Source organism: Staurois parvus, unplaced genomic scaffold (genome assembly GCF_062004578.1).
Source record: "Staurois parvus isolate SC_StPar_1 unplaced genomic scaffold, SC_StPar_1.0 ptg001834c, whole genome shotgun sequence".
In the NCBI taxonomy this organism is placed as follows: Eukaryota; Metazoa; Chordata; class Amphibia; order Anura; family Ranidae; genus Staurois; species Staurois parvus.
The window spans coordinates 483,515-500,299 of record NW_028319630.1 but is presented as its reverse complement, the minus strand read 5'-3'; the positions used below and the strand labels follow the sequence as shown (position 1 = coordinate 500,299).

The following is a 16,785-nucleotide window of genomic DNA, read 5'->3' as shown; positions in this document are numbered from 1 at the left end:
ATGGTAACACAGCCCTGGGAAAATTATCATCTTTTTTGTGCACAAAAAAGGATTAGGATGGATTAGAACTTTTGGCAAAATTGGAATAAGGATTAGGTAAAGGTTTAGATTTTCAGATGAAAACGTAGGTTAGGTCAATTGCTGAAGATTATAGATCACAACGAGGTTTGGGGTAAAATCACATGCATCATAAGCAGTAGTGCCAAATATATAGTGGCAAGGTACAGTTTATTTGTACAAAGATTTCAGGAGACGGAAATGTTTGCAAGGACTGCCAATGCTCCCCAGCAAAATTAACTGCATCTGTTTTAAGAAGCTAAAAATCAAAGCACATATGAAAACCACCAAACCCTTCAGTCATCTTTTTCACATACTGTCTAACTCAGTTGTTCTCAACCACAGGACATGGCTGCGGCCCACTGCTGGGCCCTTCCTTCCTTTCTCCCAAGCCTCCAGTCAGCTTTGGATCCCTTAACCTCCTACAGTGCCTCCCAGCTTCCATAGTGCCACCTAACTGCCCATAGTGGCCCACAGTGCCTTCAAGCCTACTATGAGCCCTCAGCCTCCACAGTGCCCCCCAACCTCCCACAGTGCCAACTAGCCTCCCACAGTGCCCACAGCCTGCTGTAGAGCTTCCAGACCTTCAGAGTGCCCTCATACCACATCAGTGTCCCACAGTGCCCCCCAGCTTCCTCCCGAAACCTCATCCCCATCACGGCCACCAAGTCTGCTGAAGAGTCCCCCTACCAACTCCAGAATTCCCATCCACAGTGACAACCAGCCCCATCCAGACCCTTCCAGACTTTCAATACATGTTTTGTATTCCCAGTCATAGTTTTGGCTACATTTACTGGGCCCTGATCTCAAGGTTAAGAACCACTGGACTAACCTATAATGAAACTCCTAGTGTCTGATGCAGTGGATCAAGTATATAACAATGATGTTTACCCAGAAGCCTCTTCCTCAGGGGTACAAACCTAGGTAACATTATTGGACAAACTGTCTGTCTCTCCTAAATACTTGATAGAGGGCATTTTGTAGGAAGCTTTGAAATAAACACAGTGAGTTAACTCTGGAATTGCTGGAATGCTAGCCTTGAAACAAAATCCTTCACCTTTATTTTAGTCTCTTTGTGTACATCTGATATTGTTCCCCTATAATTGGTGGATAGATCTACACACTTGGCGCAGCAATACATCCTATTATCCTGTGATCTTCACATTTTCTCAGCTGGATTAATTTCTTGGAAATATTCTCTTTTTATCTCACAACAATTAAGGTTATTTTCTGAGGGCTACAGATAATGCCATTGGCTTTTCATGGTTTAATAATATATGTATTTATTTCTGAATGCCAATAATATGTCTATTGTTGACTACAATACCCACATATTTTCTATGTGCCCTAGTGATGACTGGCATTCTTCCAATTTGAAAAATGTCAAATCACTGCTCTAGTGTGAATGGGCCCTAATATCATGGGAAACTGCTTGCTATGTATCTGTGCAAAATAAAAGTCCTGCTTTTAAGCAGACAAGTTTAACATAATTCAATGTTCCTTTAAAAGAAATCCAGGGCTACTTTGCCATCCTCACAACTCATCCCTGCACCAGGCATCAGTGACATATTTGGAGGTATTCAAATTAGAGCAAACAGCTACAGGTGTACAACTATACTTCTGGGAGCTGGAAATTAAGGCATGGAGGTTCCATTGTTGTAATATTCAAAACATATCGCCATCAGGTTCTGGCCCTAACTAAAATACATATGTAGTGCCCCCTATGGGTGCTAGAGAATTAAATTCAGTTTGGCTCACAGTAGTGAAGTAAGCAAGTCTGATTGTGTTACTTTAGGTCAGGCTAGAGGACTCTACTGGTCAGGTCTCTAGTACATCCCCAAGGTTCTGGAGTCTTCCAGGATATTCTTCAAGCTACTGGGCGGAGGGGTGGAGACTGAGATCTGCATATCCATGGGAGTCTGGCCAACCCCAGGCAGGAGGCCTGGCAGTGTGGCAGACAGACCCATAAGTATGGAAGAGCCTTGCTAGCAGCAGGAGTCTGGGAGTTGGATGAAAGATGGATTGTTGAGATGCTTTCGTATAGCCTGGGAAGGGACTACAGGGAACTGGGACCTGCACCACAAGTCCTATCCAGAGGGTACCTTGTTCAGCATGTAGGACTAGCACAGTTACAAGGCCTGAACAAGCAGTCTTATGCAAAACCATAGGATACAAGGGAGAGGGCTGCCAGGTGCCATACATGGAATTCCTTGCTCTGAGATACTCTTCAAGGCAGCCAGGTGGGTGGGTAGTTTCCAGCTGGGGTCTGAAGAGATTTACTTAAAGGGAACCAAGTGCTCCTTTAAAGAGACTTTGTAACTGATCCATTAAGAGACAAAAGTCACTTTGGAGGGAGTAGAGTCCAGGATCCATCCTTTTTGTACATAAAATAGGAAGTTTGTCATCAGAGTTGCTGTTTTTAAGTCAAATTTGGCGTCCCATATACCAGGGCCCAAAATTATCACTCACCTGCTCGCATTTGGCAAGTGAAAATAATGTGGGGCGAGTGTGTCCACTTAGGGCACCAGGATAGGAGCGGCTGCTGACATTCCTCCGGTGCCTCTTCCTCCCCCAATGTTTTGCTCTCTCTCCCTTCTCCCCCACAACTCCGCCTAAGCCCTCCATCTGCTTGTATTTCCTGCATGTCGGTACGGGACTCAATGCTCTTGTGGGTTCCTGATTGTGCACTGGCTGTGTGGCGGCTCCCTGCGGGAAAAGAGTGCTCTCCCCCGCCTAGGGACTTCACTCCTCTGAGACTCTGCTCCATCCCCAGCCCAGTCTTGTTTTATTATGTCTCCCCCCAGCAGCAAGAGCAGGAGAGGAGAAAGCCAAGACAAAGAGCTGCCAGCTGGATGTGTAATAATGGGCTGGCAAGGTAGCAAACAGGAATACAACTGAGCCTGCAGATCAGAATCGTCCCTCATGTAAGTGGATGCTTACCATTTGGAGACACCTGATGTAAAGGGGGGCTCTGATGGGACACCCAATGTAAAGAGGGACTCTGATGGGGACACCCGATGTAAAGGGGGACTCTGATGGGGACACCCGATGTAAAGGGGGACACCTGATGTAAAGGAGGACACTGATAGGGACACCTGATGTAACGGGGGGCTCTGATGGGGACACCCGATGTAAAGGGAGACTCTGATGGGGACACCTATGTAAAGGGGGACACCTATTTTTGTACCTTAATTCTGCATAAAACATTTAACAGTGTAATTTCATGAGATAATTTATGGGGGCATGTTTAGGGACGGAATTAGGAGCGGGGCAAGGTAGGGGTTTGGTAAGGCAACTGGTGGCGAGTAACTCTTAAGGCCTGGCTAGTAGTTTTGAGCCCTGCCATATACCCCTAGACATTATCCAAGTTGTTTACGTGAAATAAAACAACAAAAACAAGCCCAAAGGACTAGATACGGACTCTGAATGGAAGTTGAAAAATGTGTTTTGCCTAGCTGTGCAGCTATAGGGGACCAGAAAACTCAGTGGCTCCTTATGGGGTAGTGCCACACATATCACTGATGTGGATTATACCTTCAAAGTGGAACTAGACTCTCTCAATCCACATGAACTATTTTTAATCCTTTTTCTGCTAGCAATAGTAAATAGATAGGAAGGTATATCATGTTTACTCATTTTAAACTTTTTTTTTTTAACGTCTTCAGTTGCTTCCTGGTTCCTGGCCTAGGCAAAAATCATTTCATGAATCCCAAGAGTCTTCATTGCCATTATATTATTCATCTGGAGGAGGGAAGCAATGAATTTCTCAACTAAGCACACCCTCCTGAATTCACACCTGAGCAAAGGATTCCAAGAACTAAATGCTGCTCCATGAATCATCTGCCCTTACTGATGATAGCTACAGCTAGAAATGCTGGGGGGTATTTTTCAGAGCAATTTCTCAACAAAATAAAGCATGGAGACATAGTTGGATGGGTGTTGTTTGCTTTTATATGAATATTAATTAATTATAGGTCAAGTTTTTAGGGTGGAACATGTAGAACGTTCCATCTCCTGCACCTTCTTTCCCCCGATCCTCTCCCTCCATGTGACATCAGACAGAGGATCCACTCCCTGCACCTGCTGTCACTTTTTAAATGTAGCACGGCTGTGCAGGGCTGCGCTCACACAACCATATCATTCATTCACAGTTTCCTGTGACTGAATAAACTACAAGTACTGTCACCCACTGTGGCAGACATCTTTGCAGTTTAAATGAACTGTGTGCTTGCTGATCAGCATGCCCATAGTTCATTCACACTGCATACAGAGGTACGGGCAACAGAGCTGCACAGTGTGTGCAGCAGCCTGGCACGGCACCTGCGATCAGCTCCCAGTTTTATAAACCATGTCCCATTTAAAAAAAAAATAATGCACATTTTTTACCTGCAAAAAAAATTTGCATTTATTATTTTTATGTAAAGGTGAACTTAGCCTTTAAAAAACATTTTCAGTTTAAGTTCTGCTTTAGGTTCGGAATTATGACAGGGAAGTTTCACTGCTGGAGTATCATTTTCATGACATTTTAGAAAAGAGTGGCTCATTGGGTCCAGCCCTAACCAAAATATCACATTTCAGTGGAATGGCCCTTTAAATGTTACTAAACCCAGGACCCCGCATTCACTATTTCTGGTCTCCCACAGTACACAGAACATGGAAGTGCAATTATTTATTTTAGTAAATATAAACTGCTAAATACCTTTTCTCATCAGCAGTTAGAGCAAACTTCTAGCAGTGTCCAGCCGAACACATGTTAAAGCTTGTAGTTTTCATTTTGCTCTAGGAGGATGCAGAACTCCTGACCTCTGTCTGGACAGTGTTGATTGGCCCTGTGCTGATCACATGCACTCTCAAAAGAAAAAATAAAAACCTCTCTAGCAATACGCACCAAACTGAACATGTGCAGAGTGTCTCCACACCATATGTCTTATCAGGAGATAAGAGGGGGAGACTGGAAGAAGGGGAGGATCAAGGGGAGGATCAAAGTCAGGATCAAACAGCGTTTTTATACAATGCAGAGGATTAACCCCTTAGGTTCCACAGTGAGTATAACAAGCATGCTTTACTGCATATACAGACTGATTTTACTGTTGTGGGTTTAGTAACACTAAATGTAAAAGGTGTAACTTCTATGTTTCCTATAGGAATTTCCCATACAGAAAAGTTCCAGATAAGGAAATGACCAGGTTTCCTAGATACAGTTTTGCCTCCTTTCTACTCAGATAGACCAGAGTTATGTATTATGGCTGAGGCACTAGCTGAGAGCCCCCAGACGCACACATGGTTCTCACTGTCAATCCCTGCTACCCACTGCCATCTGTGCAGACCAGGCTGAAAATAGCTCAGATTATGCTGTATTATGAAATGAACATTAGCTCGGTCTACCCATACGAAGAGAGATTTTATCAGCAGCAGATCTGAAAAAAACGTCACGTGGTCAAATCTAACAAACAACAGCGTTTCCTGGACTGTCATAAATAAAAATGATGCTTGAAAAACTTTCTTGCCACCAGGTGCTTTGATGGGTCTCATTTATCAATATGTCTGTTATGTCTGGGGAACAACTAATCAGATTCAAACCAGGAACATTACATTTGGACAGTGGATGGTTCAATTACTGTCTCTGGGCAATACATAAAGTTCTCATTGCAAAGTCTATTAGGGGAATTCATAAAAGTGTCTAAGGTGTTCTTTAAAATTCTGATGTGACTCCACACAAATGTTGGTGCGGGCAACAGATTCATGTAGCTATTGTAAACAGGTTCTCCTGTACTGAGAATTACTTATTCTGATTTTACTGCACACTGTGAGCTTTCCACATGTGCACTAGAAGCTGCAGCAAGTCGTATCAAGTCAGCTTCATTTTCTGGCTGGAGGACATCAAGCATCACCTAGCACTTTTTTCCTCAGCCTGCCTGTCCTTAGCCCACCCCTTATTGGATTTCAAGTTTTTCAGTCAATGAGGCTCAGCATCACATGCAGGCATTAGCACCGCTTCCTGTTTTCAGGAAGCTATGCCTGCACCCTGTCAGCCCCTCCCACCTGTCATGATCTGCCAGATTGCATAGAGATACACAGAGACCAGTCATGTCACTGGGTCTAAAATAAGATATGTAATGAAAACAGAAATGTTTTATTTAAAAGAGTTTCTTAACCCCTTCACGCCTAAGGGTAAAACAAATCTAAATGCCTAAGCACAATTTTGCAACGTTGACATGTGTTAGTAAAGCTGTACATATCATCACAACTACTTTGTACATCCAGGTGAATTATACCTTGTTTTTTTCAGGACAAATTGGGCTTTCATTTGGTGGTAAATGGTAATGGAGATCTCCTGATTTTTTTTTTATTATCAAAGGAAAACTGGCCCAAAATAGTAAAAAAAAAAAATACTTTTTTTTTATTTAGCAGTGTGTTTCTTGCTACTACCATAACCTACCACCAAAGAACAACCCAAAAGAAATTCTACAGCTCTTGACGATCGCAGCGATACCATATATGTGTTTGTTATTTGTTGTTTGTAGCCGTAGTACAGCCAAGAAACAATAGCGCACATTTTGTTTTTGTCTTTTTTTTTTTTACCTAAAACACACAGACACTGACATTAACACTAATCCTGACCTTTGACCCTGACCTTGACCCAAACACTAACCCTGGCACTGAACTAGATCAAACCTTGATCTAGGTATTTTTTCTTTTATTTTTTAATATTTATTTATATTTTTTTTTATTTTACAAACATTTTTTTCCCCTCTATGCCAGGAGTTAGAGATACAATGTATCTCTATCCTCCATTCATAGAGAGAGAAAAAACAAGGGGGCCGTGCTGTACAGTGACTGATCACTGTGATAGCCAATCAGAGGCTATCACAGCGATCATGTGACCCAGAATCGAGAGTCCCGAGTCCCGATCATTAGAATGGGACCCGGTGCTCTCAGTGCGGTGCGCTCTCAGCACAAAGACAGGTGTGCAAATATGCGACCCCACCCTAAAAAGCCCAGTTCTGTGAGGCCACATATTTGTGTTACGTCGGTGCAAAATGGTGCAAATAAAAATGTTGCTGAGGGGGGAAAAGGAGGTGCCAGAAAAGGCCAAAACTACTAGATTAAACTTCAGCTTTAAAGTGATTGTAAAGGCTGAAGGTTTTTTTACCTGAAGGTTTTTCGTGCAGCAGCCCCCCCCGCCCCCCCCCCCAGCCCTCTCAATACTTACCTGAGCCTTGCAATCCAGCAATGTGAATGACAGCCTCGGCTGTCCTGAGTCTCTGCCTCCTTATTGGCTGAGACAGCAAGCGGGAGCCATTGGCTCCTGTTGCTGTCAATCACGGCAAGTCAGCCAATGAGGAGAGGGTAGCTCCGTGTGTGATTGGACACACGGAGCAGCGGGTGTCCCCATAGCAAGCTGCTTGCTGTGGGGGCACCCGACAGACAGGAGGAGCCATGAGAGCCTGTAGGGGACCCAAGATGAGGAGGATCCAGGCTGCTGTGTGCAAAACCACTGCACACAGCAGGTAAGTACAGACATGTTTGTTATTTTACAAAAAAAAAAAACCCTTTAGAATTGCTTTAAATATTGTACTCAATAGTCACAAAGAATATAAATGCACTTTGTGTTCCTCAAATGCTTTTGCAAACCCAGTTATTACCTTATTAAAAGTAGCAGTGTCATCACTGCTGTGCTGTACGTGTGCAGGAGGGACCCAATAGACCTGATCACTTGTGTTTAGACAATATTTGCTTATCCCAAAGTTGCGTCTGTTTAGAATAAAAAACTGTCTTGTCTACAGTGATAAATCTGAATTTGTAAATCTGTCTCAGATGTTTTCCCAGTTTCATTGGTGCAGTGGAGGTCCGCAAATAAAACTATTGCACAGGCTAAATGAGAGGCAACCTGATCTGAGTCTATACGGGCTATACGGGCACAGTGGCTAAATGGTTAGCACTTCCTCCTGGCAGTACTAGGGTCAATGGTTCAAATCCCAGCCACGGCACCACCTGCCTGGAGTTTGCATGTTCTCCCTGTGCCTGCGTGGGTTTCCTCCGGGTACTCCGGTTTCCTCCCACACTCCAAAAGACATGCTGGTAGGTTAATTGGCTCCTGTCTAAATTGGCCCTAATATGTGTATGTATGAATGTAAGTTAGGGACCTTAGATTGTACACCCCTTGAGGGTTAGGGACTGATGTGAATGTACAATATTTGTATGTAAAGCGCTGTGTAAATTGACGGCGCTATATAAGTACCTGAAATAAATAAATAAATATTATATGTGTCACCAATTTACTCAATAAATGTCCCCCAGTTCTGTGTAGTCAGCACCATTTACCTGCTGTGGAATCTTAAAGCGGACATACGAGCACAGTTTCATCATCTGCTCCATCTCTTCTGCAGTGGATGGAATGAGGGGGATTTTTGGATTTTCTTCTCCAGATTCTTTTAAGTCCTGTAGCTGTTTCAGGAATTTGCTTTCTGTCGGATACTGTAGACCTAATCATTGAGAATTAAAAAAGACAAGAAAAATAAACAAGAAATGGCCACATTTCAATACATGTATGGCAATTCCTGTTCAGGAGAAGTCGATCTATCGATTGACTTTTCATAAACGAGATTGTTGGAAATTCCCTGCTTGATCAGCCATGCTGCCAATGGGCTGCAGCACTGATCAGTGTATTCTGATGAAGGGAGAGTCAGCTGTCAGATTACAAAGACACAAGGGGAGGATTTTTCCATTCACCTCGACTGTGTGGATGGGGAAACCAGCTCAGTTTTTTTCTGAGTAATGAATGGCCAGCCTTAGATAGCCTTTTATTTCATCAGGTTCGGTCAGCACCAACTCGCAGAGATTCATTACCCCGCGGAGTAATAAAAACCAAAAAACTGTCATATACAGTATTGACTTTTTTTGGTTAAACGTGCATTAATTTGACTAATATTGGCTTACTTGGGGGTTAAAGTGACACCATCAGCACAGACTCACTTATATAGAATTACATACCTGCTGAAGGAAATCACTGTACTTTGGGTAGACCCATTTGTTGAAAAGCCGTTTCTATGCTAGTTACTTGGCACTGCAGGTATTTGACCGGTCAGATGGGTGGAATACCTGGTTCCCCACAAGCTGTGGTTCTTCCTGTCAACTCATATGTCCTGTAGTGATGTATGAGACGACGGGAAATCCACAGCATGCGGTCAGGGAACAGGTATTTCACACACCTGGAACTGGCAGCGTTTTAACAAATGGGCCACTGAAAAGGTATAGTGACTCTTGTATTAACATGCTTGTTTAGAATTCTATAAAATGAGTCCTGTGTCGACAAGGTCACTTTAAAGAATAATTTGAAAAGCAGATTTACAGGTAGATATAAAAACCTCATAATAAATCAAATTCTGCAGTCATTAAAAAATCCTTAAAGCTGAACTTCAGCCGGCTTCCAAAAGAAAAAAAAAAAAAAAAAAAAAACACTCGATATTGCCTCTTCCCAGTCCCCCATTCCCCACACACACTCCTTGCTCATAAGCATTCTGTAGCTCATTTTCAAATATAAATAAAGTTTATAACACAAGCTATGGACACGGGATGCATAGGTGTTCTGTCCATCTGTATGCAGGCAGCCCAATTTATGGGCAGCACAGCGGCGTCAGACCCCCAGCCCTTCTCACCAACTTGTGACTGAAGGACTAGCCAATCTAAAACCGCGCTGTCACGTGCGTAACAATGCCACGCTCAGCTACAACCTGCACAAAGATTTTCCAGCTCACTGGACCACAATCCATGTGCCGCAGCCTGAGAGCGATTGTTACTGGGTCAGGTTAATTACGCAATTAATCCTTCACACTGCCACCACCGCCTTTTTGTACAGAGTAGGAGGAAACTGGCCAATCTTAGTAGTAACACTATGATGTTTGAATAAGCATCTGTATACACACTGCCACCGCAGGCAGATGTATGCAGAAGTTTAAATCACACAGTAGCGCTCTTCAGAGACAGGGATTCTTGGTTTGCATTAAAGAGCTTTAGAAACAGTTAAACACTTTTCAGAAAATAGGATTTATTACTAAAAAGGTCAAAATGGTGCAATAAAAATATTTACAGAAAAAGCTGTAGCATATATATATATATATATATATATATATATATATATATATATATATATACAGAGAGCAATAACACAGCAGAGAAGTTTAGAGAGGTAGAATACTTGCCAGACTAATGGGTTTCAGCAGATTCAAGGGTCCTGAGCAAGAGGGTACCGTTTCTCCCAAAGTTGGTTCCTGATGTGAAGAAATCTCTTCATCTTTTTCCCCAGGCATACCAGCCTTTTTCTAGGAACCCAGCAGGGTGTCTCCTTAAAGCAGAGAACCAATTGCCTCATTTGGGGAGGGGTGTTTAGGCGGGGAACTCAGGCTATGACCAAATCCCTCTCAGTTTATATCATGGTCAATAACCTTCTATAGGTGCATGCAGCAGCCTAGCCACTGGCAAGATAATATTCAGAATGATATTCTGAACGTCCAGACACCAGATATGACATATCTGGCTGTGACGGTTAAAGAGATATAGCTTTCTGCTCCCGGGTAGACGAAATCTAGGGGTGTAAGGTATCAGGTGACTTGACCTCTCTGAATATATGCTTTGTATTCTTGTACGTATTTCTTACGAGAAATTATGAAAGTGTATGGTCTCCAAATGAGATGTTTTACTGCTATCCCGGAATGCTTTTGAAGTCCAGTGACTGACGGGTTTATAGCTTTACGATCAGCTTCAGAGCAAGGAGTGGGACAGACACCCTGGCATCAGCTAATTGGGTTTACAACCATGAAGGGTATCCAGCTGTGCCCTGTGCACTCCTGAACTCAGCCACACCAGACCACCTGCCACTCAACAGAAAGGGAGGGGGCTGGTTTTGTAGTGAGAATGACACAAGATGGAGGATCTTTAGCAACATGGACGTCCGCGTCCATATTTGTGCGCACGATTGCTACAGTTAGCACTTCCGCCTGGCAGTACTAAGGTCATTGGTTTGAATCCCAACCATGTCACCACCTGCCTGGAGTTTGCATGTTCTCCCTGTGCCTGCGTGGGTTTCTTTCGGGTACTCCGGTTTCCTCCTACACTCCAAAGACATCCTGGCAGGTTAATTGGATCCTGTCTAAATTTTCCCTAGTATGTGTATGAATGAATGTAAGTTAGGGACCTTAGACTGTACACCCCTTGAGGGTTAGGGACTGATGTGAATGTACAACATATATGTAAAGCGCTGCATAAATTGACGGCGCTATCCAAGTATCTGAAATAAATAAATAAAATAATATCTATTGGGATGCAGTGGCTGCCTGGACACAGCCACTAATACCTATTGTACATCAGTGTGGGTGCTGGTGCATTTGGGTGTGTGTCCCTGAACTCACACTGTCTGCATTCTGGGATACACATCTGCACCCGCATGGATGTCAAATTGGGCGCAGTGGCTGTGTCTGTTCAGCTGCTGCATCCCAGTTGACATGAAAGGGACTGCCTGCATGCAGATGCACAGTCCTGTGCAGGCAAACACACCCCTTTGCTTGGCTGCATGCTTAAGTACATAAGAAAGTCCTTTTCGTGTCACAGTGCTCTGATCTACAGAGTTGAAATGCTGGTACCTCTAGGATTTGGGTGGTGAATAGTGAAGGTAAAGTAAAGGCATCAGAAAGCAAGCAGTGAGATAACATTTAGGAACAAGTGGTGGTTATATAATCATTTTTATGCCTATGAGGATCTGTAAAAACATAATTAACAGTTTTTGTAATATAGCTACACTATTTTTTTTTGTTGGGGGGGGGGGGGGGGGGGATTTAAAATTATATATTTATTTCATAATTTAGAAAAACAACTTGAAATGCTAAATAATTATGAAATACTTATACTTTTCTATTAAGTACACCCTGTTATTTTTATTAACATGTGCCTACAAAGTCGACAATAGCCTGTCAGCCTGTAGGTCATATACGTATCTGACATTCCAATTGATACTTTACATAATAACATGATTAAGGGTTACATTCATACATCACAGGAAAGCACAACTGATCCAGCCCAGAAGTGGTAAACATGTGATTATTGGGACTTACCTGCAGGACAAATTAGAGTCAAACTGCCAATGTCTTTTGGATACTGAGCAGCGTATACCCCGGCCACACTACCACCCATCGATGTACCAACAAGATGGAAAGGCCTCTTGTTCAGGTTTATGCTCTCAACAAACTGTCAAGGAAGAAAACGTGTTATCCTAAATATGACACATTAGCTTAATGCAAATCGGTTTTGCCGGTAGTTTTCTGGGGGAGGCTCCGACACCACAGAACAACACAATTGTAAGTAGCAGCAGTTGAAGAACATGGATGAGACTCTATAAGAGGCAGACAAATGGTACAGGTAGAAAAGAGGAGTAGCCAAACACAGAACACGGGGAGAAGAGATAGAAGGCAGAGTAGGAGCTGATCTTTAACCAGGAGGAAAGATGAAGAGGAAGAGAAAGAGCTTATCATAGATTGGAGACTAAAGAGAGGAGGAAGAGTGGGAGCTTATTGAGGAAGCAGGAAAGAGAGCGGAAGCAGAGTGAGAGCTTATTGTGAACAGAGGGAAAGAGAGAGGAGGCAGAGTGGGAGCTTATTGAGGATGGCTGGAGGCAGATTGGGAGCTTATTGAGGATGGCTGGAGGCAGATTGGGAGCTTATTGAGGACGGTGGAGAGGCAGAGTGGGAGCTTACTGTGGACCATGGGAATAAGAGAGGAGGCAGAGTGAGAGCTCATTAAGGACTAGATAAAAATGAGAGGAGGCAGAGTGAGAGCTCATTATGGACTAGATAAAAATGAGAGGAGGCAGAGTAAGAGCTGAGCATGTTAAGAAGTAGGTGCTATGCCAAGAAATAATCCCCACAAAAGGTGGAATGTCGGTGCTCTGGCTCTGTGTGTTTTCCCAGCAGAGATGCAACTGAATGATTAAGATTGGTATAGCTGGCACTCGTCTTCCCGAATAATAAACTTTATTGAACAAGTAAAATGTGCATATAAAATGGCTTACGCATTTTGGCAATAAGCCTTAGTCATAGCCATGACTAAGGCTTATTGCCGAAGTGCGTAAGACATTCCAGAGCCAGGAAAAAGAGGGGAGACAGAGTGGCAGCTTTTCATAGACCAGGAAGAAAGGGCAGAGGTAGGAGTAAAGAAAGGAATATGGGGAAAAAAAGAAATGAGGCAAAGTGGAAGCTGATCATGGACTTTCTGAGGAAAGCAGAGGAAACAGAGTGGGAGCTGATTATAGATTTGGGGAGGAAGAGGAAGGTGAAAGAGCTGGAGTCAATCTTTGACTGGGGAAGACAAAGATGGAAGATGGGAGCTGATCATGGACTGGGGGGGGGGGGGGGAGGGAAGGCAAAGTGGGAGCTGATCATGGATCAGGAAAAAGAAAATAGACCAAATGGGAGCAGATTATGAATCAGGAAAGAGATGAGAGAGAAGGCAGAGTGTTTGCTGCTCATGGAATAGGAGGTAAAGAAAAAAAGGCAGAGTGGGAGCTGATCAAGGCTCTTAATTTATGTTAAGTACATGTAAAAGTGCATTAAAAATGATCTGTCAGAGAGGAATAACCCATGAAGATTTTGGAAACATTTTCATTCACCATTTCCCATTGACAAACAACAATTGCTTTAAAGTGTACCTGTCAGCTTTACTTACGTTACCCATAAACAATACAGTGTGGTCGATTGTGTGAGCACTATCTAGAAGCCAAATTTTTATTCTCTTTTTGGAAGTTGGTTGCATAACATTAATCCTTGAAATCCTTTTCTAATGACCCATGCACACGATAAGAAAATTTTGTGTCAATTTCCGTACGAGGAACAATCGCCAATTATCTGATAGTTAGTATTGTGCTTTCAATAGCCAATTCCGACTTTTCGGACAACAAAAACTGAGGGTGCAAGCTATAAAACTTTTATTGTACGTAAACACAATGTCCGATTTTCATTTAATGTGTACAGTAATCATATGGAAATAATTGAATAGAAAAAAAATGAGCGTGATCAGAAGCAAAGAAGGACCCTACACTTCCTCTTCTACTAGTACGTAGCTACATTTGCCTACTTTTTCCTTTGTCAGGCTAGCATTTTCTCACAAGTCAATACCATTCCGACTACATCATGATTTGCGCTTTTATGAAAAATCAGACATTTGGTCGTCCAATTTTCTCATTAAGCTTTAGAACTACAGAGGGTGGTGCCCAGAGCCAGGAAACACTTGGCCTGATGTTCTGAGTGATCAGATTTTGGGTTTTTAACAAAACATGAATACTGACATTCAAAGGGATTTCATAAACATGGTAGCTAGCTGGACAAAATGAATGCCAAATGTAGGCAATAAAAGAAGTACTTCTGAGCTGTATTTTCTAAATTAAGAGGTAAATCTTGATGGCTTGGAGCATACCTTTGAATTAGTAACATTTTCAGGTAATTAGGTTACAATGGTAGTACATTCAAAGATGAAATGATAATTATGACATTAATTCACGAGGATGTGTTTTGTTAAATTCATCACAACTTTGCCTGAGCTTTTTGATTCTATTAAGTGAAAGATGAAGCAGATGGAATGTAATCATCTTAGACGTGGCATGACAGGGAAGATTTTAATCTGGGAAGAATTAGGGAGCAGTGGCAGATCTGTAGAAGAGAATGTGACGTGTTTATCAGCAAGAGCAATTTATCAGAGTGCTGTTAATGTGATTTTGTTGTTCTTCCTCACATCAGATTTACATTCACAAATACATTTATGGAACAGTTACGTAGTTGTGTTGAAGCTGGCTTCAAGGTTGAGCAGAGCTTAGGGGCTCACCAGTCCTCTGTTTTTAAATATCACATCAGATGATAATATTTTAGAAAGCCACAAACTAATTCATAGCTGTGAGCACTGCTGTCATCAGGGGAGAATTCTGACCAAATAATTACATTAGTTAGGCATTGCATGTGATGATCTTCAAATGAATCCTACAAAATAAACTTCAGCTCATGTAGGGTTCAGTATGAAGTACGTTTCGCATTTCAAGCCTAAGTTTGCATCTCTTAAAGAGTAGCTCTCGTCCATGCCTTACATTTTAGTTTTAAATAGACTGAAGAAGGATTACAATCTATGTCAGATTTTTTACTGCTGTCTTCTTTCAAGTTGAAAATGGTTGTAAACCCTTACATATACCCAGAGAAGAGAATAGCCTCAGATGATACACAGAGATGATATGTAAGCTGTACCTGTTTATCTGCAGCCCTCTGTCTTGTACAGCCTTCTAAAGTATACACTTTACACAGAATTTCTGATTGTCAGAAGTTGGGGGGCTTTGATGTCACGCTCCACAGCACAGAGGGAACAGCTGTGGAATGGACACCCCCCTCATCACAGTCTCATAAGGAAACATGGACAGCTGAGGCTGTCTATCACAGGCTGTGTCCTGGAGCATCCTTCCCTTCCCCCTGGATCCCTTGGAGTCGGCATCAACTGTCAGAAGTGCAGATAGCAGAGGAAGGAGAAAGGAGACAGAAATCACACTAAGTGTTTTGGATTGAGGCATGTACACACTATAGAATGGTTTGCTTTGTTCATTTTTTTATTTCGGCAGTGTACAACCACTTTTCTCATTATACCTTGTCTCTGGAATAGCAGTCACCAGAGAAAAGTCTTCAATAAAAACACAGAGACAGCAATATAAACCTGAGATAGGTATTAACTCTTCCTCCTTCTATCCAAAAGTAAAATAAAAGGGCCTCCTACCTAGACATTTGTTCATGTGAATATTGTTGAAGGAGAAAATCATCTCATTTAATTGTTATAGTTTCAACAGAAATCACATTACTAAATAACTAGGTAACTGGCCCCAAAGTAGGCAAAAGAGGATACCCAGAACAGCATTTTGTCCTGGATAGAACTTTATGTTAGCCCATCTTAATTCACCAATCCAATCCACCGAGAATGGTAACTTTTAAACAAAGAGTGATGCATTTTCATGGACACAGATTCCCATGACAGGCCAGATAGTAGGTGTTCCTATGGAGGTGGTTCACATACATGCAATTAAACTGCACTGCGTTTTGACTGCATTTCTAAAAGGAGTCCTGTGAGAGTTTGGAGCGATACACTACAAACTCACAGCTCATAGAGTATAGTGACCTTCTGAGATGAGAGGAATGGGTTTTTGCATAGAAGAGGGAAAACAGAGGAGGAAAACAAGAAAAAAAATATTCTGAACCAATGGACTGCAGACATAGTACAGGAGATGACCAGAGACTGCAGACACAGTACAGGAGATGATCAGAGACTGCGGACATAGTAAAAGGAGATGACCAGAGACTGCGGACATACTACAGGAGATGACCAGAGACTGCGGACATACTACAGGAGATGACTAGAGACTGTGAACATAGTAAAGGAGATGACCAGAGACTGCAGACGTACTACAGGAGATGACCAGAGACTGCGGACGTACTACAGGAGATGACCAGAGACTGCGGACGTACTACAGGAGATGACCAGAGAATGCGGACATACTACAGGAGATGACCAGAGACTGCGGATATACTACAGGAGATGACCAAAGACTGCGGACGTACTACAGGAGATGACCAGAGACTGCGGACGTACTACAGGGGATGACCAGAGACTGCGGACCTACTACAGGAGATGACCAGAGACTGCGGACATAGTACAGGA

General features: G+C 42.6%; 1 protein-coding gene across 1 annotated transcript in view; it reads right to left on the bottom strand.

Annotated features, from left to right (window-relative positions):
• Nucleotides 1-16,785, bottom strand: part of LOC149434110 (monoacylglycerol lipase abhd6-A-like) — a 29,830-nt gene that overhangs the window by 7,417 nt on the left and 5,628 nt on the right. The window contains 2 exon segments of the mRNA XM_089664096.1: nt 8,383-8,543; nt 12,165-12,297. Of these exon segments, the coding sequence (XP_089520222.1) occupies nt 8,383-8,543; nt 12,165-12,297 (294 nt within the window).